The 27,528-nt window shown below is 38.9% G+C and overlaps 1 protein-coding gene across 4 annotated transcripts; it reads right to left on the bottom strand.

The window, feature by feature from the left end:
- Positions 1–1,244: 1,244 nt before the first annotated feature.
- Positions 1,245–26,663, bottom strand: CLCC1 (chloride channel CLIC like 1). Of its 4 annotated transcripts, XM_069479059.1 has the most exons (12): positions 26,567–26,663; positions 16,851–16,990; positions 16,371–16,472; positions 13,843–13,950; positions 11,314–11,535; positions 10,938–11,078; positions 10,492–10,585; positions 9,182–9,279; positions 8,399–8,545; positions 5,444–5,776; positions 3,260–3,563; positions 1,245–1,519 (listed from the first exon to the last, which is right to left on the bottom strand). In XM_069479059.1, the coding sequence occupies exons 2-11, from the start codon at positions 16,977–16,979 to the stop codon at positions 3,303–3,305; spliced, it is 1,635 nt and encodes a 544-aa protein (XP_069335160.1). In that variant the 5' UTR covers positions 16,980–16,990; positions 26,567–26,663; the 3' UTR covers positions 1,245–1,519; positions 3,260–3,302. The 4 variants fall into 4 exon arrangements, with proteins under 4 accessions (XP_069335160.1, XP_069335162.1, XP_069335159.1 ...); XM_069479061.1 differs by having other exon boundaries at positions 1,245–3,563; positions 11,314–11,385; XM_069479058.1 differs by lacking the exon at positions 26,567–26,663 and adding an exon at positions 26,549–26,561 and having other exon boundaries at positions 1,245–3,563.
- Positions 26,664–27,528: the final 865 nt, after the last annotated feature.

The following is a 27,528-nucleotide window of genomic DNA, read 5'->3' as shown; positions in this document are numbered from 1 at the left end:
TTAGAATGATGTAAATATTTAACCTTCAGTAGTGTAGCATTTAAGAATTAATATTTCTCTGGACACTCACTTGTTTCAAGCTGGAAGTGTCTGGTAAGGTGCTTCATCATCTTCTGAGATTGCTGCGTGGGATGTGTTCTTTGGCAACTTGGTAGAGTCCTTTACCTAGTGTTTGTAAAGTAGGAAATTAAATGAATCCTAAAGTAGGATTTAATCCTCTTGCTATTTTTTTAAAATCTTGACAATGGCTTTTTTTATACTTAACCATGAACGTAGTGGGAAGTTATGCTGTTTAGTAAAAATAATGTACTTAACCAATGTAAAAAATTTATGTAAAATAGTCTTATTAAAAAAATCTAGATTTTTTTTTCTCTCTGAAAATCTATTTTCAATATATTTTTAGGCCAAAGCCAGTAAAAGAAACTCTTAAGAAATAAACTTCTTTTAGCAGTTTGGGCTGTTAAAAAAAATTATGGTTTAAAATGGTCTCTTCTGTTGCACACTACTATAAAACAAATTTTTATAGGACCTACCTAATGTTAAAACCCACACAAAAAATCCATGTGGTTAAGAACCCAGGCCATGTAAATTGAAAACTCACAAAAATGAATCAGGACTTAGCTGTCATTAAGCTTTGCCCTCCTTATCCCCAATACTGAAGGCAGTTTACAAGGGCATGATAGGAGATGATGATAAAGTAACTGTAGCAAAAGACAGACAACAAGGATGGGACAGAGCAAGGCCTGGATTAAGACTGAATCACAATGCAAATGCCCACGCCTGGAACAAACTGGCAACTCGTTCAAATCTGGTTGCTTCTGATTCTGCACAGCTGGGAGAGGATCTGAGGCTCTGGGCACCTGGTCTTTCAAAAAGTCATTCAGGTGATTTTGATGGGCAGAGAGAGCTACTTCTCTAAATGGCCAATGTGAGAGAGAGAGTCACAGTCGCAATCTGAAATTATATTAAGGGCTCGGTGAAAAAGAAAAGCATTATTCCTGGTTTTAAGATCAAAGCATTAAGTTAAAAAGAAAGTATTAAGTTAAAACCTAGATTACATTATGTTTCACATATGTTATATATAAGGTATAATGTCCCAAGGTAACATCATTTAAAACACTATAGATTAAGTTTCATGGAGCTTTTTCTTATAAGAAAATTCAATAAGCAAAGGCTACATACCAAATCACAATAATGTAAAAATAAGTTTATTTTGTGTATACAGTGGTTCTTAGACCCTGCATTATCCATTCCATTTAAAAACTGCTTTTAACAGCTGTCTATCCCTGTTTTAACTGCTTTCTCATTTTCCTGAAAGCTTCTCAACTATAAGCCTTAATTTTAATGACAAATATTGGCTATTCAATAAACAAGCCTTATGTCTTTTCTGGTAATCAACTGGCCTTGGTAAGTTCAATTTGCTTTTAATACAGTCTTCCCTGAATTGCTGTCATCACTCAACAGCAGTAGCATGTTGCCTTGCTAGCTGTCAAAGTAGATTTCATCCCCAAACGGATATCTGTAATGAAAGAATGCAAAGATGAAATTTTATTTAAAGATTTTAAAAAAGAACTCATTTTTGGATTGATTCAAAGCAGTCAGGAGTGCAAGCAGCATTAATTCTACTCTCACAGTACAGTCGATCACCTGAGACATTTCTCTCCAGAATCAGATCACAACTCAGAGGACAACTCCCACCTTGGGAGCATATTCACCCATCACCACGAACGGGTCTAGTCCCCAGAGAGGACTACTTTACATACATCAGTGTTCACACATCTATCCTAAACTGCAGGCATCCTGTCATTATTTCATTTGTTATATGCCTGCTGTGTTAAAAAAATATAAAATCCTATGTGCTTCTTGGAAAAAATGATTATCTTTCTGATGAGATGCTATACATGTTTGTAAAATTAAACTAGAATATTAACATGTAAAATTAAATTGTTACAGGCACCTAAGTAACACTTCTGGGAGCCAAAAATGGGTATTCTGCATTTCATTAAAAAAAAAAAAATCAAAAAGCAAATGCTTTGAATACATTTTCTGAAACAAATGCCTGCGTGAAAATTTTAAGAATTTATTCCTGACTGGTATCACTTTTAGTAAGCAGCTGAACATGGCTTCTAGTGTCAATATGGTTAAAACACAGGACACATGATGTATGTGAAATCTGCTAGCTAGGGACATGTGCAAAATTAATAAATTGCTTTTTAAAAAGGTTTAAAATGATGAATGCTTTTTAAAATGAAAAAGACTAAAAATGTTGATGATGACCTGTGTGTGGTTAAGGAAAACATCCTACTCTGCTTTCCTTACCATTGTATTCTTTTCTATGTTTAGCTCTCTAAAATTTAGAACTTCACATGGCCAAGACAATATGGTTTGCAATAATATAAGATATGGTAATATCTAATAGTCTCAACCGCTACGATTCTGAGCAACAAGGAAAACTGGTCCTACAAAAGCCTGTGCACTTCATTTGGTGGGGGAAAGAATAAAGCCATTCTCCAAGTCTACTAAGTAACATTGAGATTACTGATGTAACAAGCTATGATATCTAAAGTCCCCGAGCAATCTTCAGTTCTGTCTTAGCTAAACATAAAGTAAAAGGGACAATAAGGAAGCAGGCCCAGTAATAGCTGCAGGAGAGATGAAACTAGAAAGGTGCAGTGATCCATGGGTGGCCTAAACAGAGATATATGGAGGTGTCAGTCCTACCGATGCTGGTAATGTGTACTCCACGGCTGAATTAAGATGCTGGAGTGCATAAAGAGGGTAAACAACTATAGTGGATTCTTCCTAAAAATAGTTTTTGAGTACCTATCACATTGGAAACACTTTGAGTCCAATGCAGAACAAATTATTCAGTTAACTAAAGTAGGTATTATAGGACTTCCACTAGGCAACACACACTTTGGTTAGCTGGTTCCTACAAATGCCTATAAACTATAAAATTTCTTTTTCAATGTCCCCTAATTCAAACCAGCTTCCTTCACTATCCAGACTCAGTGAAGTGTGCCGTATGTTCATCTTAAAATATAAATTCTATGAGACCATGTTCTAAAATTAACACTTTAAAACTTTATGAGATGTATATATCAAAGAGAAGATGGAATTAAACAAAAGCTTTTATATACATACATGTGTTTGTTAATTCAGATTGTCAGTAAAAATGTTAATGTTTAAGTTGGCACCTTTGTAGTAAATATCAGAATATTCATAAAGAGTGAATAGAGTTGTTAAGAGTATACTTTACAAAATCCAAAGACTTTAGAGCTGTCACTCGTGTCTGTGTTCCTCTAGCCACAGGGGCTGCCGACCGGATCCTTTCCACATGGCCCAGCAGCAGTTCTTGCTGAGCTGTGAGTACCGCCTTCCTCTGGGCTGCCTTTGGCTTCAGTCTTGAGCTGGGCCTTTTCCGCTGCAGGTGAACCTTCTATATTCCCTGGTACCTCCTGGTCAGAAGCAGGCTTAGCAGACTTGCTGCTTTCAGTCGGTATGCTTTCTCCTGGGATTTCACCAATCTCTTTGGGCTTTGTATCCAAAATAGGTGATTTAGGCTATAAAGTACAGAATTAACTGTTTGAGGTAATGTGGAGTTTTAGTTATCAAACATATCTAACAACTTCCTACCCAAATTGGTTGAAGCTAGCTCCAAACTCTTTAAAATTCTGGTTCCAATGCTGGATTATAATTATATAAATGTTATTTATTTATTTATTTTTTTGAAACAGAGTCTCACTCTGTTGCCCGGGTAGAGTGCCATGGCGTTAGCTTAGCTCACAGCAACCTCAAACTCCTGGGCTCAAGCAATCCTCCTGCCTCAGCCTCCCAAGTAGCTGGGACTACAGGCATGCGCCACCATGCCTGGCTAAATTTTTTCTGTATATATTTTTAGTTATCCATATAATTTCTTTCTATTTTTAGTAGAGACGGGGGTCTCGCTCTTGCTCAGGCTTGTCTTGAACTCCTGAGCTCAAACGATCCAGCCGCCTCGGCCTCCCAGAGTGCTAGGATTACGGGTGTGAGCCACCACGCCCGGCCTATATAAATGTTATTAAGCCTCACAGAACTGTACGTGGAGGAGTGGGAACACTTAGGATATGCTAGGTGGTCTTAGTGGCCCACCTTAGAAGGGGTCAAAAGGATTGGTGACCAGTATTGCTAATTCCTCTTGATTGGTGAGAATAATCCATTTGACAAATAATTCCTGAGCACATACTGAGTTCTAGGTGTTAGGGATACAGCAGGAATAAAATACAAAAACTACTCACACTGGAACTTACATTTAGGTTTGGGAGAGAATCAGGCAACAAATTAAAGAAAGTATAACATCATTTGTTGAATGAAGGGCTATGCAGAAAAAGAGAAAAGAGATGAAGTGCTGGAAGTGGGTGGGTTGGTAGGGTTGGACTGCAGTTTAAATTAGGGTGGTCTGAAAAGGTGACATGACTAAAAGTCTAAAAAAAAGTACCATATGATACATGGCTGAAGAACATTCTGGACAGAGTGTACAGCAAGTATAACGGCTCTGAGTTCAAGGAACAGTCAGGAGCCCTTGTGGCTGAAGCAGAGTGAGCAGGAGATGACCAGTAAGGTAGTGGATGTGGGAAAAGGGCCTACTGAGGAGGGCCCTAAGCCACTGCGATAACTGGCTTTCCCTACGTGGGAGGTAGGAAGTCACTGGAAGAGCTCTGAGATGAGTGACAGGTAACTATCAACTATAAAAGCTGGAAGGAGCATCTTAAGGTTTTCTAGATACACGTAGATATGTTTATCTTTATAAGGAATTCTATGGGAAAAGATGCTATATTTTCTGTAATTTCCTAGATTCGATTATATGCTCATAACTGTTTCTCAAAGGTTTACAGTTGCAACTTAAACTTTGCAAATAACAATACAAATTCCTCTCTCAAACAGAAATGGAAAGGTCCCTTTAAAAGACCAATAATGGTGAAAAATGCACCATTCTGCAGGTTAAAAGTACAGTCTAACCAACCAATGATATAGAAGATTGGGGAATGCAAGGTTTTTAAATCCTCCCAACCCCTCTCTTCCATCTAGCTAAGCCTTCAGGGCTCTTCTGCTAGTTCCCCAGGGCTCTGGGCCTTCAGTGAGGCCTCCTCTGATCTCTTCAAAGATAGAAATTTCAGTCATGCTCATTTGTCAGCTTCCTATGAAATTTCGTATGAATCACCATCTGTTCTAACAAACTACCATTAAATAACATTTAACATAAAAATTAAATCTCATTCCATTTCTTCTGAGGAAGCTGGACTAACTTTTGACCAGAAGGGGGAAGAGAGAGAGAGATTAATTACATTAATCGTGATATAATTAACAGTGAAAGGTAAAAGATTAAAAATACTTATCAAAAGCTCTATAGGAAGCATTTAGGCCTAGTACGAAGGGACAGCAAAATAAACAGGTGCTGACTTACACTGGGTACCACCTCGGGATGCTCTCGTGCCTCTGCGTCTGGTAAATCAAATGCCCGGAGCACTTCAGGGCTCTTGTTGCCAGTCTGAAATCTCAAGTCAACATCTCTCTCTCTCAAAACATCTCTTCTACCCTCATATGTTTTGTCATAAGGGCCTCGCTCAATTTGGCCCCTATAATAGAAATCTGCATCACCTGCTCCACCATGGGGTCTATAATCAATTTCCTTCTGCCATCTTCTGTCACCTGGCTGGAGTGCCTGGGGAGGTTCTCTCTCAGGACCACCTAAATGTCTTAGCACATGAACTGATTTTCCGGCACCATAGCAGAAACCCTGTAAGGAAAATAAATACACTTTCCTGAGGACTTAATGGCTGAATTATAATGAAAAGTTATGAGGTGTTTTTTTCAGGGTGCTAACAAAATTAAGAAATTTAACTTGTGGCATTTATGGGCATCAACATGTTGATTTAGCTCTTTTCATTAGAGACCTCTTCTTTGGATTAATCAAATTTAAAAACCATTCAGTTAATACTTAATAGTATTAATAGACATTTTAATCAGCTGGACACATTTTGATTGAATTATAACAATGGCAGGCTGAAGCCTAGAAATTTAAATTAGAAGGTTCTAGCTGTCTGATAATTGTTCATGTTTCTATATTCATACCCATCATATAAGGCAAATGCTTAAAATTATTTAAAGTTCTACATCATTATCCTATAGGTGTACTTTTTACAAATACAAACTTGGATTAAGCTACAGCTAAAATTCAACAGGTTTCGATTCACATTCTATGAGAAAAAGTTGGCAACAGTTCTCTGTAGGGGCTGCCCCTAGGCAAGAAATTGCTTTTTGCCCAGAGTCAGTAAAACTGGACGTGCTTCTTAAGGCCAGAGATCAACAGGTCCGGACACGGCCAGTTAAACATACAACCCGTTCCCTAGGACTGATAGCCAAGGGCCTGTAGTCTTACACGCAAGCCAAGGCGTTTCATTGTCTACATGCAGTGATGAGATCAAGAGGCTGAGATGCAAACATTCACCTCCCTTGAGCAATCGCCCTTAACGAATAGAACAAGTTACCTCAAGACATCAAAAAAAGTCACACACCAGAAAGTAGCTGCGGGGCAGAAAGTATAAAAATAAAACGACTAGTACTTTCGGCACTACAGTCTTGTACCGTCTTTGTGTGTCTGTGTATTTCTTTATATATATATTTATGTGTTCATCCCCCGTTCTATAATTGGGCCACAACATTCTCAAAGTGTGGCCTGGGGACCCCTGGGAGGGATCCCTGAGACTCTTTCAGGGGATCTGTGAGGCCAAAACTTCTCATAATACAAAGACATTATCTGTCTTCTTCACTGTCCTCTCAGTGTGCAGTGGAGTCCTCCAGAGGCTAAAGTGACATCCACTCTGTGAGGATTCAGGGGATGTGTGCTGTAAATAGTGCTTACATTTTTTAAATTTCTGTTTTAATTCCTAATATGATAAATATTGATATAACATAATATATATTTTATATATATGTAATATATAATCCCCATAAACAAAACCTCTTTGTGGTCTTCAATTTTTAAGAATGTAAAGGGGTCCTGAGAACAAAAAGTTTGAAAATCTCTGTACTAGAGATACACTACTATTTGAAAACAGAAGCAGCAGAAGTCAAAGAGCAAAACTTTTCCTAGGGAGCAGATACAAAAAGAGATGATGGAGCTTTTCCTTATAATTTCAGTTTCAGAGATTAAACTACTACTATGTAACTAGTGTTACCTAACAAAATCATACCTTTAACCCATTGAATCCTGTAATCACAAGCAAGAAAACAAAACCAAAATGGAAGAATTTCAAAGTTATTATAATAAAGCATAGTGAATTTTGTATCCTTAGGGAGGAGAATTTCCCATGGCAGATCTGAAGTTCTTTTTGTTTTATGTAACAACTACTTTATTTGGGTAATAGCTAAAAACATCTACAACAAAGAAGCTGAAAAGACCATGGATGAATGACAAGTAATATTTCTTCTTAATAAATGTCTGCTTCTGGATCCCCCAAACTATTAATATTAATATTTCTCAGTATACTCACCTTCTTCCATGTCCCTTTCTGATTCTGTGTTAAACCCAATGCTCTTACCTTCTCAGTGCTGCAAAAACTCAGACTGAAATAAGAAAGCCCCCTTTCTCAAAGAGGAAGTAATCAACTTCCCGTGGTTTTTTTTTTTTCCAGGCAGAGTCTTACTCTGTTACCTGTGCTAGAGGCCAGAGTGCCGTGGCGTCAACTTAGCTCATGGCAACCTCAAACTCCTGGGCTCAAGCAATCCTCCTGCCTCAGCCTCCCGAGTAGCTGGGACTACAGGCATGCATCACCATGCCCGGCTAATTTTTTCTATATATTTTTAGTTGTTCAGCTAATTTCTTCCTATTTTTAGTAGAGATGGGGTCTCACTCTTGCTCAGGCTGGTCTCGAACTCCTGAGCTCAAACGATCCTCCTGCCTTGGCCTCCCAGAGTGCTAGGATTACAGGCGTGAGCCACCGCACCCGGCCACTTCCTGTATATTAATTCACTAAGTTTAAAGAACAACTTTTAAAAAGAGATTATTATTCTAAATCACTGCTATGACATCTACAAACTAGAGAACCACTTCCTTAATTAGAGTAATATACATGTAAGTATAAATAAATCTGTATCACTTAAACATCACAGGAAGGCTGATGCAGGAGGATCACTTGAATCCACAAACTTGAGGCTGCAGTGAGCTATGATCCTGCCCCTGCACTCCAGCCTGGGTGACAGAGTGAGATCCTGTCTCCAAAAATTAAAACAAAAATCACCTCCTCATTCCAGTAAGCATAACTTAGCCTGACTTACAATATCAAAGAAGCCTAATAATTTTAGAATTGCCTTTTTTTCTGTAAATCCTGTTAAATATTGACAGTGCTAATATACTAACCAAGACAGCTAATGCTATAATTATCAGCACAGGAATGTGAAGTAACGCTGGAATCTCCTTCATGAGTGCTTTAATAAATTCACCAGCTCCTTTTCCAATGTGCTTCAGTGGCTCTGTTACAAAGTTGGTGAATGTAACTGCCAGTGCCTATAACAAGAAATAAAAGCAACTTAATTTTTTCCTCAAAGGACTGGGGCACATAGAATGAGTCAAAATTCACTGTGCCCCGAGGCTGAAATTATGGTACAAATTAAAATGCTGTCATATGGCACTTTTTTTTTTTTTTTTTTTTTTTTGAGACAGAGTCTCACTCTGTTGCCCAGGCTAGAGTGAGTGCCATGGCGTCAGCCTAGCTCACAGCAACCTCAAACTCCTGAGCTCAAGCGATCCTCCTGTCTCAGCCTCCCGAGTAGCTGGGACTACAGGCATGCACCACCATGCCCGGCTAATTTTTTCTATATATATTTTTTAGCTGTCCATATAATTTCTTTCTATTTTTAGTAGAGATGGGGTCTCGCTCTTGCTCAGGCTGGTCTCGAACTCCTGAGCTCAAATGATCCGCCCACCTCGGCCTCCCAGAGTGCTAGGATTACAGGCGTGAGCCACCACGCCCGGCCCATATGGCACTTTTAACGTGAAAAATCACTGCATAAGGGAAGTATTTTTTCTAGAACAAAAATTATTAGCAAAATGACCCTAAAAACACAAAATTTTTTTAGAAATACAAGGAATTTTTGTCTTACTTTGTATAAGTAATTTTTACAAAAAATATGCTATATTTACCTTTGTTGGTGGGACCAACCAAATAGGGTTGACTAATAAAAGCTCATAGTATTTTTGGCATGGGTCATCCTTATAGGTCCATGAACTTCTAAACCACTCTATTTAGAGAAACAAACAGATAAAATACTGAATCATAAAAAAAAAAAAAAAAAAGACAATATTGTGGTTTTGACCCTCATTGACCACCCACCAATCAATTTTAAATTGTTTTATTGTTTTACAGTTAGATTCTCTGTAATGCTGATTTTGAAAATTTTCATTCCATGTCCAAAGTCATGTTTATTTTAAAAACCCATTCAAATTATACAAGTCTTATGCAGATATAAAAATTATATCTTATAAAAATGTCTAAAATGTAAATAATTAAAAGCAGTTTTTTACACATACAAATGAGTATAGGTAAAACTTGGGAAATCTAAATAAGATTGGTGCATTGTATCAAAGTCAATATCCTGGCTCTGATATTATACTATCACAGTTGTGTAAGATGCTATCATTGGGGCAAAGTAGGGAAAGCGTACACAGGCTCTCTATGTATTATTTCTTACAACTGCTTGTGAATCTACAGTTATCTCCTTCGGAAACTAACCTGAGCTAGAGGAGGCATTTCGTTGTCCCTGAAGCCAAGAAGCAAAGCTGAATTGGCTTTTTAAGAAACTTTTTTCAAAGAAACATTAATTTTGGAACCCACTTATAAAATCTACTGAGTTTCTATTTTGTCAGTCATAACGGACTTGCATTTATAAAGTGTCTTTGAACATTAGCAAACTATTCCCATTGCTAGATATACACAACCAAAGGCAGTCAACATCAGTGAAAATATTTATAAAATCTGAAAGAATAAAAAACAAAATTTTTCCCTTAGTTAAAAAAAAAAAAGTACAGTAAAGCTACAACATAAAATTTGATAAGCTGATACAAGGAGATTAAATCTAAGATAGATATTAATTCATATATACTTTCATTCACTTCTTTAATAAACTTCTGTTGAGGACCTAGAATGTGCTAAACACTGTGCTAAGGACTAGAAGAACAAAAATGAGCACAGGATCCTTCACAGTCTAATGGAGGAAGATGTAATATGAGACCCAACATGTATACAATTTCTATTCCTTCCCTGTGATTTTACATGAACACAAAAAGTCACTGGTTTTAAACCCTAAGACTCTTCTTGCATGTTCTTCTGATATTAAAGATTCCATCATAGAAAGCCTCCTCTGGCATTTTATCACTTTTCTTGTAATTACTAATATATTCTCTCATTTTTAGAAATTCTATTCAAAATAAGGCCAAGTGAACAAATGCCTTACCCCAAATACTTCCAGTCCAATCCATCTTTTCAGCACACACATTGTTTAATGGCTCCATCTTGGCAACTTCGGCCTGATGCTGTGCAAAAGCTAGCTGACCAACACCAAAAGGGAACCATGAGAGGGTGTTAATGAAAGGTTATGCCTACACATCCAAAAAGCCCTAGAGTTCAGTGTGTCTTTACCATTCATCTAAACCAGATTGCTTAAAATTTTTTAATAGGAAAAAAAAAAAACATTAGTTTTAAAGAGTACCTATTTTCAGCTCATGGAAAAGGATAGTCTTAGTGCAACAAGTAAGGATAAAGAACTAACTACAATTGCCTTCTTTATAAGTAATTATAAGAAAAGAACACTTTACTAAAAAGATTGCTCTAAATGGGTTATAGTCTTCTTTTATTATGAATTAATGCTTTAAAATTTTAAAACCCTCCACCTTTTAATACCTTATATAAATACATCCAATTCCATCCCAAACTGAAGAGGAAACTGATGATCAAAACACGTCTCAACTGGGTGTACCAACGTACGTATGTCCAGAGCTCGGTAGCTACTAATACCACGATGCAGAGCAGACACAGAAGTACCTCAAAAACAGAAGGCAGAAATCAGTCACTATAAGCTGTCCTCCCACCATAAAACACTAGTGGCCACTCAAAACAAAAGAACTGGACTCAAATATACAAAGTCATTTGTATAACTATGCCGCTTGCTCATCAATACAGTATGAGTGACTTAGTACAGGTTCTTAACGTAATTATGGCGGAGTTTTCAAAGTATTTTAAAAGAGAAACTTAACCATGTTGCCCTCATCCATCTTACCATTAACACACTATACGGATCCACTCCAAAGGAATCTTCAAATCGCCACTTCCATGTTTCAAAATCATGAAACTTAAAATTAATTAAAATATCACTCAGTACATCATCCAAGGCACCTGGTTTCCAGTCTTCTCCACTAAGAAACTTCTGTATTTCTAACAACGTTTGTCTTTTAAGGATAATCTCAGCATCATAATGCATAGCGTCTTTGCTTTCATCAGGCTAAATTAAATTTACCAAAAAAACAAACAACAGAAAGATAATTTTATAATTACATTAAGCATTTTAAAAACGAAAGCCAATTTGTAACTAAATATTAATATGTAATTAGTATGCAATATTTCATACATATAAGAATATCCACTTCTCTATCTCATAGGCCAACATGAAAACCAAAGATGATACATGTGAAAAACATTTAAAAATTACTACAAATTTTACTAAAAATTTATGATTCTTGCTATTTGCAGTAGTTATATTCTATAAAGTTACCTCAGACACTAATTAGCAAGTACGGAATCACTACCCCTACAGAAAATATAGGGTTTGGCTCCTGAAAACCTCTGGTTCATAATATTTTCAAAAACTAATCAATACATAACCTTGTTTTATGCGTGTTCTGTATGTTTCTGTTAAAGGACAACTTATTAAATATATATATTGTTGATTCAATAACAATGACCGCACGGCCAACAGTCCTGTAACTCACACCTGAATGAAGCCTATCTAACACACGTATTTTCTCTGTAAGGCATTTTACAGCCTTCTTACACTTAGGAACACTAGAAGTCTATTAATCTAGGTTCTCTGAGTTTAAAAAAAAAAAAAAAAAAAAAGGAACACTAGATGGCAGTTCAGCACTACATTTGGGGGCCATTTTAGACAACAAAGTCACCACCCTCCCCACAAAAAAGCAGAAAAAAATAGACCACAAAAATGGCACTTGTTTGCAGTTTGAAAGCCAAAACAAGAAAGTAGAGTTTCAATTGCCTTGTTCCACCCTCAGCTGGTGTATCAGGCAACACATTTTTTGGCACTCTGCACATGTCCAAGAATGACCACAAGAACACCCTGAGTATTCTGATTTTGAGGTTACAAAGAAACTTTAATGAGGAGGTAAATTAATAAATTTGGAATCTGCAAATAATGAGGATCAACTGTATATCTTTATTTTATGATTCACTTTTTGACTTTTCATTTGCTGCCAGTTTTCAGATAGCCTAAAATTTGCAGTAGTTCAAACAAGAAAACCAAAAGGGATCTCAAAAAGTAACAAAATAATGGGTTTCCATGAATACATGATACTCATAACCATTAGTGTGAGTTCAGCTTAGGAAAATCACTGTAAACAACATTTTGCATTCATTAATCAGTTGATACAAGTAAGAGAAAATTCGTTTTTCTTTTACAAGAGTAAATACAGATAGAAAAAGGTAAATATAAAATGGGAAAAACCAAAACGTCACATAATATCAGTAACCATTAAAGTAGCTATTGATTAATATTGATAAATATTTTTTAAAAATCAGGAACTAAGTATTGCCAAGCATTTCCATCTTGAGTATTTCTGGCTCCATCTGTTCCCTCATCTAGGTTCTTTTCCAACCTGCACACAGCTATCAGACTCAAATTAGAGGATGTACATATGAGAACATCTGCTTTTACACTTCCAGAATAAAGTGGTTTACTAAATTACCCATCTAACACTCCTTTCCCTTTTGGTCATTTGTTACTGTACCAAGAAGATAGGAGTCTAGCAAGTTCCACCAACCTGCCTTCAGTTGATGCAAGAGCCCTTCATTTTCAGGGATCTGACTGTGACTGCTTCTGGTGGTTGGGGCTAACGGCCAGACCAAAACAAAAGTCTGGCCTCTGACTCTCTAGACCAATTCTGGTAGCACGCACAATAGGAAAAAGAAAAAAATCTATGAGCTTTTAAACGAGCTTTATAAATGTTGTAAGTTACTGAGGTATAAGTTTCCTTGATGCTTTCACTCCCAAAAGTGAAAATAGTACTCTAAAAAATGGAAATTTTAACATTAATTATGAACAATATGCACATGATACACAATTGTGTAAAGCAACACTTGCCAAAGTAAACAGCAAGGAGAAAAAAACTACCTAAAACACATTTTTTCTTTTCCTCAATGTATAATTATCTTACATTAGATGACTAAGAAAGTATGGAAATGGTAGAAAATAAGAAGTAGGGTCAGGACAGAATTATCACCCTACCTCCTCACCTCAGTTAAGTAGTAAAGCAGGGCACAGGGTTACGTAAGTAAATCCCCACAAACTGTAAGAAAAAGAAGAAGTGGTCTGCACTGATTGCCTTCCACCAAACCATCGAAAAGCAGGCTAGTACCTTTAATCCTGTCTGCATAGCTTTTGGTAAATAAATAAAAAAAAAAAAAAAGTGAGTCAGGTAGTCTCTGTTAAAGCATAATGATGCTTTACCACTTCTTTATACAATTTGAAATTAATGAAATATCCACTTTACAGATTAATAACACACCATCAGATACTCACAAGTCCAAGCTTTCCAGCTTCAATTAAAATCTTATTTAAGTATCTCCTAAAAACAGGATTGCTTTGACTCTCACAGTCTTTCCTCTTTTTCTTTTCACACTCATCAATCTGTAATCATACAATAAATTCAACACTAGTTAGCATCAAAGTTTAATGTAGGGGTCAAGCTTTTAGCTTAATGGTGCCATCAAAATCAAGGTAAGGAGCTAATTGTTTTTATCAAGCTTGCATTTATCAGCTACATTACAGTGTATAGTTTGCCTATCTCCCATGTGTTCTCTTTGAAAAGGGCAAGTAGGCAACAAATAAAAAACACATGTCCAGTACTTAGTCCTGACCTGGAAGTTTTTCTGTTGACTTTCAGCAATTTTAAAGCTGAAGATCATGAAGCAAGGAGGCAGACATCCACAAACAGAGCATCTGGACTAATTTGCTGCTTTCTAATTCCAAAGCATCGATTTAACAAGAGAAAAGGAGGAGGGAAGGGAGGGAAGAAAGGATAAATACACATGGAGACAAAGAGATGGAGAAATACAGACAAGATAAAGCCAGAAGATGAAATGAAGGACACAGCAAAGAATTTCTTACATGTGCCTATTACTTTTGGCCTTTCATTAATTTTTTTATCAGCAATTAATCATCCCATACTATATGGAATCCCCAGGAAGGCAGGAACCATAGCTTCTCCAGAGTATCCTACACATGGTGACCCCTCAGTATGTAATTCTGCATCAGAGCAGACTCTCTCTGAACTTGGCTCCACCACCACCAACCACAGCGGTCAAGTTGCTGGCTGAAGGCAGTAGATAGTTCCCAAGCATTAAAATAACTTTGTGACAACGCGCATTTTAACCGGGTGTGAGCCATCAGTTGAGTTGAGCACTGAAATGGGCTTCAGTTGATAAACATGACAGTAATTGAACAGCACATTAGTATAGAAGGACATTCAAGAAGTCACACAGCAGTTTCCTCTGCTTTCAGGCAAGGTAAGTCCTTTTATTTTTTAAATCTTAAGGAAACAACTTTAAAAAAAAAAAAAAAAAACAAGAACTCAAGACTCCATTTTGCCAATCATGTTTTTTACAGTGTTTAAACCAAAGTCGAAAACATGGAATAAAAAATTTCTGTAAAAAGGCATTTTTGGATGTCTTACTGTGCAACCAGACTAGCTCACTATATCACGATACACAAACTGAAGCAAATTTTATCTAAGCATTTCTTTGCTAGCACTTAGGTGAGACAATACTCACATTTAATAAGAACCACAGGCCGGGCGCGGTGGCTCACGCCTGTAATCCTAGCACTCTGGGAGGCCAAGGTGGGCGGATCGTTTGAGCTCAGGAGTTCGAGACCAGCCTGAGCAAGAGCGAGACCCCATCTCTACTAAAAATAGAAAGAAATTATATGGACAGCTAAAAAATATATATATATAGAAAAAATTAGCCGGGCATGGTGGTGCATGCCTGTAGTCCCAGCTACTCGGGAGGCTGAGACAGGAGGATTGCTTGAGCTCAGGAGTTTGAGGTTGCTGTGAGCTAGGCTGACGCCACGGCACTCACTCTAGCCTGGGCAACAGAGTGAGACTCTGTCTCAAAAAAGAAAAAAAAAAAAAGAAAAAAAAAAATAATAAGAACCACAAGCAGGTGATTATAGATCTTGACTGGGATATTTCTGGATCTCAGTTAACAAACTCTCCCTGTCTCTCCAGCTAGGAACCTCACCCATTCACTCTAGCTCTTCCTTATCCCTTATCCCTGCCTTCCCTCAGCCATCCACATTTGCCTATTCTACCTTGTAAAAGTTTAACACTTGCCTCTTATCCTCAACCCCTGTCACTGCCTCATTTTCAGCCTTCAGCACTGCTGGACATCTGTAACCCCCGCTGATCTCATTGCCACCCTGCTCTCCATTCCAGGCCCCCTCTACACTGCTATCCGTCCACTCTGCCTACACAACCAACAGAGGGTGGTTCCCACAGCAAATAATGAATACATTCAAATCTCTTAACCTTGACTTACTTCCTTTAGTATAAACCCTACTTCAGCCACATTAAAAAAAAAAAAGGGGATTGGACAAATGAAGGAATGATAGCTATTACACACTAAATTTTAATAATCCTTTATATTTGTAAGAGTAACTCTTATGCTTTTAAGCTGGTAATAGGCCCATTTCTTCATTTGCTATATTTGTTGACAGTCTACTATGCCCCAGCACTGTGATAGGTGATGGAGAATTAAGATGAATAAAACATATTCCTTGCACCAAGAAGTTTACAGTCTGGTAAAGAAATAATTATAACATAGTGAGATAAATGTTATTACAGAAAAATACAAGAATACAAGGTACTATTAGAGAAACCAAGGCTAGAGTAACTCAAGAGAAACCAAGGCTAGAGTAACTAAAGAAAAATTTTATGTATATAAATCATATCGTACACAGAAACACTAGAAACAAATATAATATTAGCAAATACAAAAAAACAGAGCAATTTAACATAATATGAAATTTATGAATGAGGAAAATCTAACCTTATGAGTTAAAGAATCAAGTTTATGATAACATTCTGAAATTTCATCAGCATATGACAAGTCAGGACTGACATCCTTTTTCTCTGAAGTATCATATTTCACCTAAAACAAAGTCCAGAGAGATTTTCTTTGTTCAGTTGTAAAAATAACCTTCAGTTAATGAAGACTAAGATTTTGATTTCATCATTTCATGACTTTGCTGGTTACATCTTCAATTGTAGTGAACCACAAAAAAAGTGAAAGTCTCAAATGTACGTACTAGGAATTAAAATCAAATTAGTTTGCTGCTTAATGGGCTTTACATTCGAATTCAATGTGGGTTTGAAATAATCTTAGATTATGAATGTCAGGAAAATATTCTACATAATGGCTAATCATTGATACATGACTCTCATAGCTCTGTGTAAAACAATAACATAAGTAGACTATTTCCATCATGGGACTGATAAGGTCTCATACACACACGCATTTTTTTAATACCTGAGGTTTTCTCATTGTTCCTGAAGCAGCATCATAGTTAAGCATGTCTGTGGGGTCAATCCAGTCATCATCATGAGCATAGCCAGCTATCAGCAACAGACACTCACAAAGGAGCAAAGAATATAGCATCCTGTGTAAGGCTAAAAAATGTTTAATACATATAATGAAATATAAGTATTTTTAAAATAGATTTTTCTGTAATAAATACAATATACTTAATTCCTTTTAGTGTTAAGAAAACACTTTATGAATAGTAACTAATAAAATTAGTAAAATGGTATTCACATATAAAAACATACACAGATGCACAATATTCTCGTTGAGATAAGAAAATAGATATTTTTCACGTGGCCCAGCAACTCCATTCCTAGGTATATACCCAAGAGAAATGAAAATATATGTCCGCACAAAAACTTGTACATGAATGTTTATAGCAACATTTTTCATAATAGCCAAAAGGTAGAAACAACTTAAATTTTCATCAACTGATGAATGGATAAAAGGCATGGTGGCTCACGCCTGTAATCCCAGGGCTTTGGGAGGCCAAAGATCGCTTGAGGCCAGGGGTCTGAGATTAGCCTGGGCAACACAACACCCTGTCTCTACAAAAAAAAAAATTAAAAATTAGCCAGGCGTGGTGGCACATATCTGTAGTCTTAGCTACTTGGGAGCCTGAGAGGGGAGGATCACTTGAGCTCAGGAGTTCGACCCTTCAGTGAACTATGATCAAGCCACTGCACTCCAGCCTGGGTGACAGTGCAAGACCCTCTCTCTTTGAACTCCAGACTAAATTAAATACATCTCTGTTCCCCTGTGTGACCTGTTTATTATTCTAGCATAACACAGAGTGAAATTAGCCATTTATTGGTCTGTCGCTTCTATTAATATTAGCACAGTAGCTCTCAACCTTGGCTCCACATTAGAACCACCTTAGGAGCTTCCAAAACTCCCAATGCTCTAGCCACATCCCAAACCAATTAAATCAGAATCTCTGGAGTTGGGACGCAGGCATTGGGATTTTTAAAAACTCCCCCTGGTGGTTCCAACATGCAGCCAAGGTAGAAAACCACTGCCCTATAATTTGAACTTCTCTAGGGAAAGGTAACATCTTACCCAAACCTGAAGTCACCCTGCCATGGACCTCTCCATCTTGCCCCCTCTCTCTTCCCAAGCTCAACATCCAGCCCAGTGGTTGGCACGTGAAAGAAATTCAGTAAATATTTATTAAGCAGCAAATGCAAATGATCAAAGCTGTAGCAAGGACTCAAAGGATTTTAGAGGTCCCAAGGATGAAGAAAGGACATCTGACTGGAAGAAACTGGAAAGACTTCATGGAGGAATGGTATGGGAAACAGAATTTGAAGTATGGGTAACATTTTAAGAGTGCTAGATAGGGGAGGCAAAGGCAGAAGAGCAACGTGTATGCTTCATAAATTGTAAATGCAAGGATGGATGTGGTGGGATGTTGACATGAAGAGGTGGGTTGTGATGACACTGCCAAAGTAAAAAGCATATGATTAAGTTCATCTGCCAACAACTACCAAGAGTGGTGGGAGCTACATTGTGGGAAGATAAAATTAGCATCAAGTGTACAGAACGAGGTAAAAACTAGATTCAAAGAGCCCAAGAAAGAGGCTGAAGTACAAAAAGGATGTGGTACTTGGTCTTAAAGAGTGGTGTGTATTTATATGTGTGTGTGTGTATATATACACACACACACACACACACACACAATTTGAAATAGTGATAAATCCTAAGAAGAAGATAAAGCAAGACAATGGTACAGATGAATTAGGCGATGTTGGGTATTTCAGGGAAAGCCTCTGATGAGATTAAAGATGGCCACAAATTCTTAGTCATGCTCCCCCCACTGAGAGACAGAGTTTATTTCCCCTTCTTAATCTGGGCTGGCCCTGTGACTATTTTACCAAAATATTGTGTTGGTTCTGGGCCTAGCCTGTAAGAAGGTTACCTGCTTCTACTTTATCCCTTTGGAACATGTGATGGTTAATTTTAAGTGTCAACTTGACTGGACTAAGAAATACCTACAGCACTGGTAAAGCATTACTTCTGGATGTGTCTATGTGGCATTTCCAGGGGAGATCAGTTCGTGAGTCAGCGGACTAAGTGTGGTAGATCTGCCCTCAGTGTGGGCAGACAGCATCCAATCAGCTGGGGGCCCCAAGACAACAAAAAAGGCAGAGGAAAGGTGATTTCCTGTCTCTCTCCTAGAGCAGGGACACTTTTCTTCTCCTGCCCTTGGACATCAGGACTCCAGGCTCTCTGGCTTTTGGACTCCAGGATTTACACCAGTGGACTCCCAGGTTCTTAGGCCTACAGCCTCAGACTGAAAAGTACACCATCAGCTTCCCTGGTTCTGAGGCTTTCAGACTTGCACTGAACCAGGCTTACTGGCATTCCAGGGTCTCCAGCTTGCAGACAGCCTATCATGAGACATCTCAGCCTCCACAATCACATGAGCTAATTCCCCTAACAAACCCCCCATCTCACCCATCCATCCATCTCTCTTATTGGTTGTCTTTCTGGAGAACCCTGACTAATACAGAACACCTGCTCTTGGGATAGCCCCTCATAGAACCCAGCTGCCACCTTGTAAGAAGGACAAGCCACATGGAGAGGCTGAGCACCCAGCCTGCAGCCAACATCAATGACCAGCTATGTGAGTGAACTATCTGGGTGGCTCCAGTCCAATCTCTTGGTGACCAACTTGGTGACCCAGCCAACATCATATATAATAAAAGAAATATCCAACTGAGGACAATCAAACCCCATAAACGCACAGATTCAGGAGAGATAATAAAAGTGTGGTTTAAAGCCATTCAACTTTGGGGTGGTTTGTTATACAGCAAGTAGATAACTACAACAACATTAAAGCAGAAAAATAAGATAACCTTAGGAAGATCTGGGAGAACATCCAGAGAGAAGACACAGCAAGCATAAAGATTCCTATACTTGCTGTGGGGAAGGAGGTGGGGAGTGGTAGGCCACAGTAAAGAGTGTGGTTGTTACTCTAAGTGTAACAGGAAGCCACTAGAGGGTTTTAAGCAGGGACATGATAGAATCTGGTTTACATTCTAAAAAAAAAATCACTGTGGCTGCTATGTGGAAATTGGAATGAAAGAACAAAAGCAGGAGATTAATTAGGAGAACCTGCCCAGTTGAGAGATGAAGGTGGCATGAAGTAAGATAGCAGCAACGTGGTCAGATTAAAAAAATTTGTAAGTACCCTACTACATGTGGCAAAGACCAGCTAATAAGTCACCAGGTACATTTCTTATTTCTGGACAAATGTTGACTGTACGTCTCAGCCTCTCTTCCTTACATTCACATGATATAATTAAGTTCCAGTCAATGCAACAGGAGTGGAAAGAATATGTACCACATCCAGGTCTGGCCCATGAAAGCCTCCTACGGACAATTCTCCATCAGCTCCTCTACCCCACCAGGGAATGCAGAGGACACTGAGCCCTAGACGAGGGCAGTCAAACTATGGAAGGAGCCTAAGTCCCTAAATGACCACACAGAAGGCTACCCACTAAGGGGGAACATAGCTTTTAAAGCTTTAATGTTGCTTTAATGAGGTTGCAGTGAGCTATGATCATGCCACTGCGCTGGTGTCCAGGCAACAAAGTGTGACCCTGTTTCCAAAACCAAAAAAAAAAAATAGTTAAAGGAATAATTCAGGTAGAGGTTTTGGGTTAAAGTGACACAGTAACTCTATACAGTAGTCCCTCCATCTGCAGTTTTGCTTTCCGAGGTTTCAGTTACCCACAGTTAATCACACTCGGAAAATATTAAATGAAAAATTCCAGAAGTAAACAATTTTTAAATTTTAAATTACACACCACTCTAGGCAGTGTTGATGAAATCCCTCACTGTCACCCTCCACCCGACCTGGGACGTGAATCATCGCCTTGTCCAGCATATCCAAGCCACAGAGGCTACCCACCAGTTAGTCACTTAGTAGCCATCTGGGTTATCAGATCAACTGTCGAAGTATGGCAGTGCTTGTGTTCAAGTAACCCTTTTTTTACTTAACAACAGCCCCAAAGCACAAGAGTAATGAGGCTGGCAATTTAGATATGCCAAATAGAAGCTATAAAGTGCTTCCTTTAAGTGAAAAGGTGAAAGTTCTCTACTTAAGGAAAGAAAAAAACATCATATGATGAGGTTGCTAAGATCTACGGTAAGAATAAATCTTCTATCCATGAAATTGTAAAGAAAAAGAAATTAATGCTAGTTTTGATGTCACACCTCAAACTGCAAAAGTTCCAGCCACAGTGCATAACTTTTATTTCAGTATATTGTTATAATTGTTCTATTTTATTACTAGTTATTGCTGCTAATCTCTTACTGTTCCTAGTTTATAAGTTAAACTTTATCATAGGTATATACGTACAGGAGAAAACATAATATATATAGGGTTTAGCACTATCCAAGGTGTCAGGCATCTACTGGGGGCCTTGGAACATATCCCTGGGGGATGAGGAGGAGACTACTTACTCCAAAGCACTTCCCCAACTCCTACTTCTGGCCAAGACGGAGTTACAGGGACCATATTTACCCTCCTGCCTAAATAAGCAAAAATTTTGCACAAAATATATAGAACAAGTTTTCAAGACACTGGACACCAGGAAACATGATAGTGGTCCCCAAAATATGGGAAACAAACATAGACGGCCCTTCCACTGCCCCAGTTTACTGCCTTAAGAGAGTTTCCTGACCATGGGTACAGGAAAGCGGAACTCAGACAAGAGTTAGAAAGCCTTGAGTCATGGAGATGGACCTGAGGAGGAGAAAGGTGCATAGAGACAGCTCCAGAGATCTGTACAGGGTTCCTGCAGTATGATACCTGGACTTTGTCCCTGGTTCAAAAGTGCTTAGAATTTCCTGAGTGATATGAATATCTTTGTTATGCTAATGTATGACTCAAGGTGGGCCCCTAGACTAGTTCAGGATGGGGCTGGTCATCAGAAAGACCAAGAAAGTGATTAGAGCATTGGAACTCAGCAGCTAGCCAACCTTCTGGGAGAGAAGGGTAGGAAAGGGGCTGGAGACTGAGTTCAATCGTGTGGCCAATGATTTAATCAATCACACCTACGTACTGGTTGCTTCCTGGTTGATGAACAATTGATGTGCCGGGAAGGTGACACACCTGGATTCCTTTAGGAGAGGGTGTAGAAGCTCTGTGACTTCTCCCACAGACCTTGCCCTATGTGTCCCTCTATTTAGCTGTTCCTGATCTGTATCTTTCATAAGGAAATTCTAAGTATAATGTTTTCAGTGAGTTCTGCGAGTTGTTCTAGGGAATTATCCAACCTGAGGGGGTTGTGGGAACCCCGAAATCTACAGCCGGTTATTCAGAAGTATGGGTGGCCCCCAAGACTTGCAGCTGGCATCTGAAGTGGGGGCAGTTTTGTCAAGGACCTTGCCCTTAACTTGGGGGTATGCACTAACCCCAGGCAGTGATAGAGTCGAGCTGGAGCCGAATGAATTATAGGACACCTAGTTTGTGTCAGAAAATTGGTGTCAAAACAGTTCTGCCTGAGTATTCAGCAAGATACTGACTGGAGCACACACGGGAGGAAACCACCTGAGGCCTGATAAAGAACCAGTGAAAAGACTCAATGCAAAAATAAAGAGTAAAAATTAACAAATTAGAAAACAAAAATAGAAAAGATAAAGCCAAAAGTTGGTTCTTTGAAAAGACTAAAAGAATTGATAAACCTATATAATACGGAATAATGAAGAAAAAGAGAAGGCCCCAAATATCAAGAATTAAACACGATAAACCCATTCACGACTAAAACAAAACTCTTAGCAAACCAGGAATAAAAGAAAACTTTATCAGATAAAGTACTACAGCCAGCACCGTACTTGGTGGTAAATACTGCAAACTTCCCTGAGATCAAAAATGAGACAAGGGAAAGGGCACTGGGGGGCTTCTAGGGTACTGGCAATGGTCTTTCTTAACCTGGATGGTGGTCACATTGGTGTTCACTTTGCATAATTCACTGAGGTAAACGTTTACATTTTACACGTTTTTCTGTGTATATTATATTTCACATTTAACAGCAGAGTTTTTTAAATGAGCATAAGACGAAGATATTGTTATGGGGAGTCCACTTGCTCAAGGCCTCTTGGGAGTGGCTCCTGGTCATGGTCCTCAAATTTGGCTCAGAATAAATCTCTTTAAAATTAAAAAAAAAAAAAAAAGATATTGTTATGGGATAAATTGCATCCCCCCCCAGATTCATGTTAAAGTCCTAACTCTCAGTACCTCAGAATGTGACTGGATTTGGAGACAGGGTCTTTAAAAAGGTAATTAAGTTAAAATGTGGTCATTAGGATGGGCCTGTCCCATCAAATATGACTGGTGTCCTTATAAGAGGAGGATATTTAGACACAGAAGAGCTAAGACAATGTGAAGACATAAGCCACCTACAAGCCAAGGAGAGCAGCTTCAGAAGAAACCAACCCTATCCTCCAGAATTGTCAGAAAGTAAATTTGTTATTTAAGCCATCCAGTTTGCAATGGTGTTATGGCAGCCCTAGCAAACTAATGCAGATTTCTTCAGACCTAAAAAGACTAAAAAAGTCTGCAACCCATACACTCCTAATATGCTAAAGAAGTTTGACCACAGTAAGGAAAGGTATGAATAACAGAAAAATGATGAACACAGGAATTAATCAAATATATTGATAAATTTGATAAGCCACTGATAGTAAAAAACAAACCCAAACCCCCCAACTTTGTGTTTAAAAATGTAAAATCCAAAATACTAAGAGTCCTGTCATGCTCTGGAGACACCCGGAAATACTGAGTAACTTTATACTTTATTGTTAAAAATTAGAGTTCAGCTAAGGAATAAAACCATGGAAGGGCCAGGTGTGGTGGCTCATGCCTGTAATCCCAGGGTTTTGAGAGGCCAAAGCAGGAGGATTGCTTGAGGCCAGGAATTCAAGACCAGCCTGGGCAAGGTAACGACACTCCATCTGTACAAAAAATTTAAAAATTAGCTGAGTGTGGTGGTGAGCACCTGTAGTCCTAGCTACTCAGGAGGCTGAGGCAGAAAGATCTCTTGAGCCCAGGAGTTCGAAGCTGCAGTGAGCTATGTCTGCACCACTGTATTCCAGCAAGATCCTACTTTTTTTCTTTTCTTTTTTAAAAGAAAAAGGGAGTTGGGGAGAAGAGAGTGAAGACCGATCAGAGCAACACAGGGCAAGCCAAACAACGCCATGCGTAGAAACCAAGGAGGTGCTTAATTTTAAGAAGAGTAAGACTCAGGTTATGTAACTACCAACTGTCCATCAAAGTGGTTCGATGGTGACCTTTGAACCACAAAGAGGGCCCAGCCTAGGCAACATAAAACAGGACTCCAGACCATAATCAGAGCCCTCCTGTTACAACAGGGGGTCCATTCTTTGTCCGTAGCAAACATATCTTACTTTACTCAATAAACTTCACCTTGTGCTTGCCTTAAAAAAAAAAAAAAAATTTAAGAAAGAGGTATTATTAATCAATCATATTAAATACTTCAGAGAAGCTGAAAAGAATAAAGTCTGAAAAAAAGCCATTGGACTGGTTAATTAGTTGGCCATTTTTAAACTTTCACAGAATAACAGGGAGAAGCCTAATCCAAAGTGGTTAAGACGTAGGTGACAAAGGGAGTGTATAAACTGAAGAGAGTTTCCAAGAAGATGCGGGTATATGAAATCAAGGCTACAGGAAAGGTTTTTCATAGGCAACAAGGTTATACACTTCTTCATAAATAGAAATGAATGAGGAGCAATGAAGACAAAATTTCTAAAGAAGAGAAGCTCACATAGTTCATGTTATGATATGATATCATAATCATATCATCAATATGATATCAAATGGACAAAGAAATACTCCATTAGGAATGTCACTGTATGTGCAGAGGTTGGGATGGGGGGATGGAGATTTGGGAAAAAAAAAAAGCACCATAGGGGGCATTAGATAAAGTGAATGAAAAGCCTGTGACATCCATGAAGTCATACTATTGACAACTATGTTACTTTCTCCAATAATGATCAGCAGAACCAGAGATTTATCCAAGGCTAGACATTAGCAATGCAGAAATGATGGACCACTAGTGGGTGAGCGAGAATAGCAGAGTCAGCTGGAAATTCAAGCTCCCCTGCCAGATCCCTATGGCCACTGGTTTAAGGCTGGAGTTCCTTGAGAAATCTTACAACTAATCTCATGCTTGTTCCAAAAAAAGCTGCATCTAAACCAACTGGGGAGCTTGTTTTAAAAAACAGACTTTGATTCAGTAAATCTAAGGTGAGTCTGAGATTCTGCACTTCTAACATGTTCCTGGTGATGCCCACAGACCACACTAAGGAGCAATGTGACCATCCTATATTGGTTTAATTTAATGGAGGCACCTGCGTCATTCTATTAATACTACTTGTCAGTGGGTACTACTCTCTCTCCCCCACTTCCTACTATTTTTATTTTCCTCATCTGCCTCAGGCTTTGGTACTAATAATATCAAAAATTATAATATATATAATAGCTAATATTTTGTTACTATGTGCCAAGCACTGTTACATGTATTCATTCATTTAAGCCTCAAAAAAATTCTTGGGAGTCGTATTATCTTCATTTTATAGATTAAAAAACAAGTAACTTGCCCAAGGCCACTAGGCTAGTAAACGGTAGAACCCAGACTGGCTCTACCCAAACTGTCTATCTAGGGCAAAAGTGCTAGTGACCCTGAGGGGCTTCTCAGTGAGGACAGGGTCTCAGGGTGGAGAGAAACTGTTGGATCCATATCTGCATACAGCGGGAAATACGAAGAGTGGGCTGTTACAGGAGCTACTAGAGAGCTAGCAGGAAATGCAGGATCTCCACGGAGACTGTCAGTCATGGAGTGGAAAGTGGCACAAACGAAAGTCTTTGATTTCAACAAATTTACACGTGTAATGGGAAAGGCAAGACTAACTTGCACAGCGGAATCAAATTCAGTATTAGTCTACAAGTACCACAGGGTAGAAGTCAGGAGTTTGCAGTTTAGGTCGAATGTGTTTGTGTGGTTTCTTGGCACTGAGAATTTGCATTTCTATCTAACAAGTTCCCAGATGACAATGAAGCTAACCTGGAGACCACACTTTCCTAAATCACTGACATAGAGAAAACCTGAATTGCTTTTCACCATCCAGTTATAAACATACAGGGTCATGGCATCTCTAACTTCTTACACTCAAATCAGATTTGGAGGTTTTTTTATTTTTTAACTGTGTTAATTCACAAATTTTGGAGTTTAAAAAAATTAACTACTACAAATCCGAGCTATTTTGCTGACGGTATTTGTTGAAATTATGCTTAAAGTTTTCAGAGATAACTGAAGCCAACAAAATTGAGCGTTCCCTCGGGTCTCGCTTTGCACTTGCTGTGCCTTTTCCCTGGGCCTCTCTTCGAGCCACGTAACGTCACAGCACTCGCGCTGCCACCAGCGAGAAGGCCGCCACCCGGCACAGAAGCTAAGGGGCGGGTGCTCGGCCCCCGGGGAGCGAAGAGCGCGAAGTCATCCACGGGCGCGAGCGCAGCCCCAGCCCAGGGTAGCGCCTGCGGCCTCCCCGCGTCCGAGCCGCCCGCCCGCGGGACCCGCCGGGCCGAACTTGCAGCCCCGCCCGCCGCACAAACACACCCGACCGCGCAGACTCACGTCCCGGGTCGCTTGTCTGCCTCTCCAGGAAAATATCTGCCCGAGCCTGCGGGAGAAGACGGCTAGCCGTTTGCCACGGACACCAAGCGCTTCAACGCCCGCGGGACCACTCGCGCCTCCTCATCGACTCGCTCGGCGGGCGGCTGGGTGTCCCTCCTGCGCACGCCGCTGATTGGCCCCGCCGAAGGGGCGGGGCCGACCTTGCTGGCCGGTTTTATACTGGGGGTTTTCGTCTGCGGGACCCTCTCCACCAATGAAAGTCTACGTGTAACCCAAACATATGCAACGGATAGGAAACGTATTTACTTACTATTAATTTATTTCATAAGTTCGAACAACATTTGCAACGAAACCGGAGATCTATTTTGAACATAGTTTTAAAATGGGTATAATGAATGACAACAGTAGTCCTATATTGGGGCGGGGCGAGGAGGAGGTTTGCATACTACGGAGTAATTGGAAATTGTGAATTTTATTTTGTCTTTGTCTTTAACTGCTGCACTTGAAATTTCAGGAAACTTTCCAAAGAGGAGATGATGAGTTTTTCTAGCGGCATACACAAAAAAGTAAGTTGACTGGCAACAAATTAAAAGGTGTGTTAAAATTTGATATACAAGTCAGTACACTTGAGTGTGCATGTCGCTTACTGCAATTTTTTAAAAATTAAAATACACATGACATAAAATTTACCGTCTTAACCATTTTTAGGGGTACGGTTCAGTGGCATTAAGTACATCCACATTGTTATGCAACCATCACCACCATCCATCTCCAGAACTCTCTTCACCTTGCAAAACTGAAATTCTATAATAATATTAAACAATAACTCCTCATTCCCCCCTTCCCTGCAACTGTCATTGTTTCTGTCTCTAGTTACCTCAGATAAGTGGAATCATATAGTATTTGTCTTTTTGTGATTGATTTATTTCACTTAGTATCATGTCCTCAAAGTTCATCAATAT

This window comes from Eulemur rufifrons, chromosome 8 (assembly GCF_041146395.1).
Source record: "Eulemur rufifrons isolate Redbay chromosome 8, OSU_ERuf_1, whole genome shotgun sequence".
Lineage (NCBI taxonomy): Eukaryota > Metazoa > Chordata > Mammalia > Primates > Lemuridae > Eulemur > Eulemur rufifrons.
The sequence above is the reverse complement of the archived record's forward strand: the minus strand, read 5'-3'. Positions and strand labels throughout refer to the sequence as shown.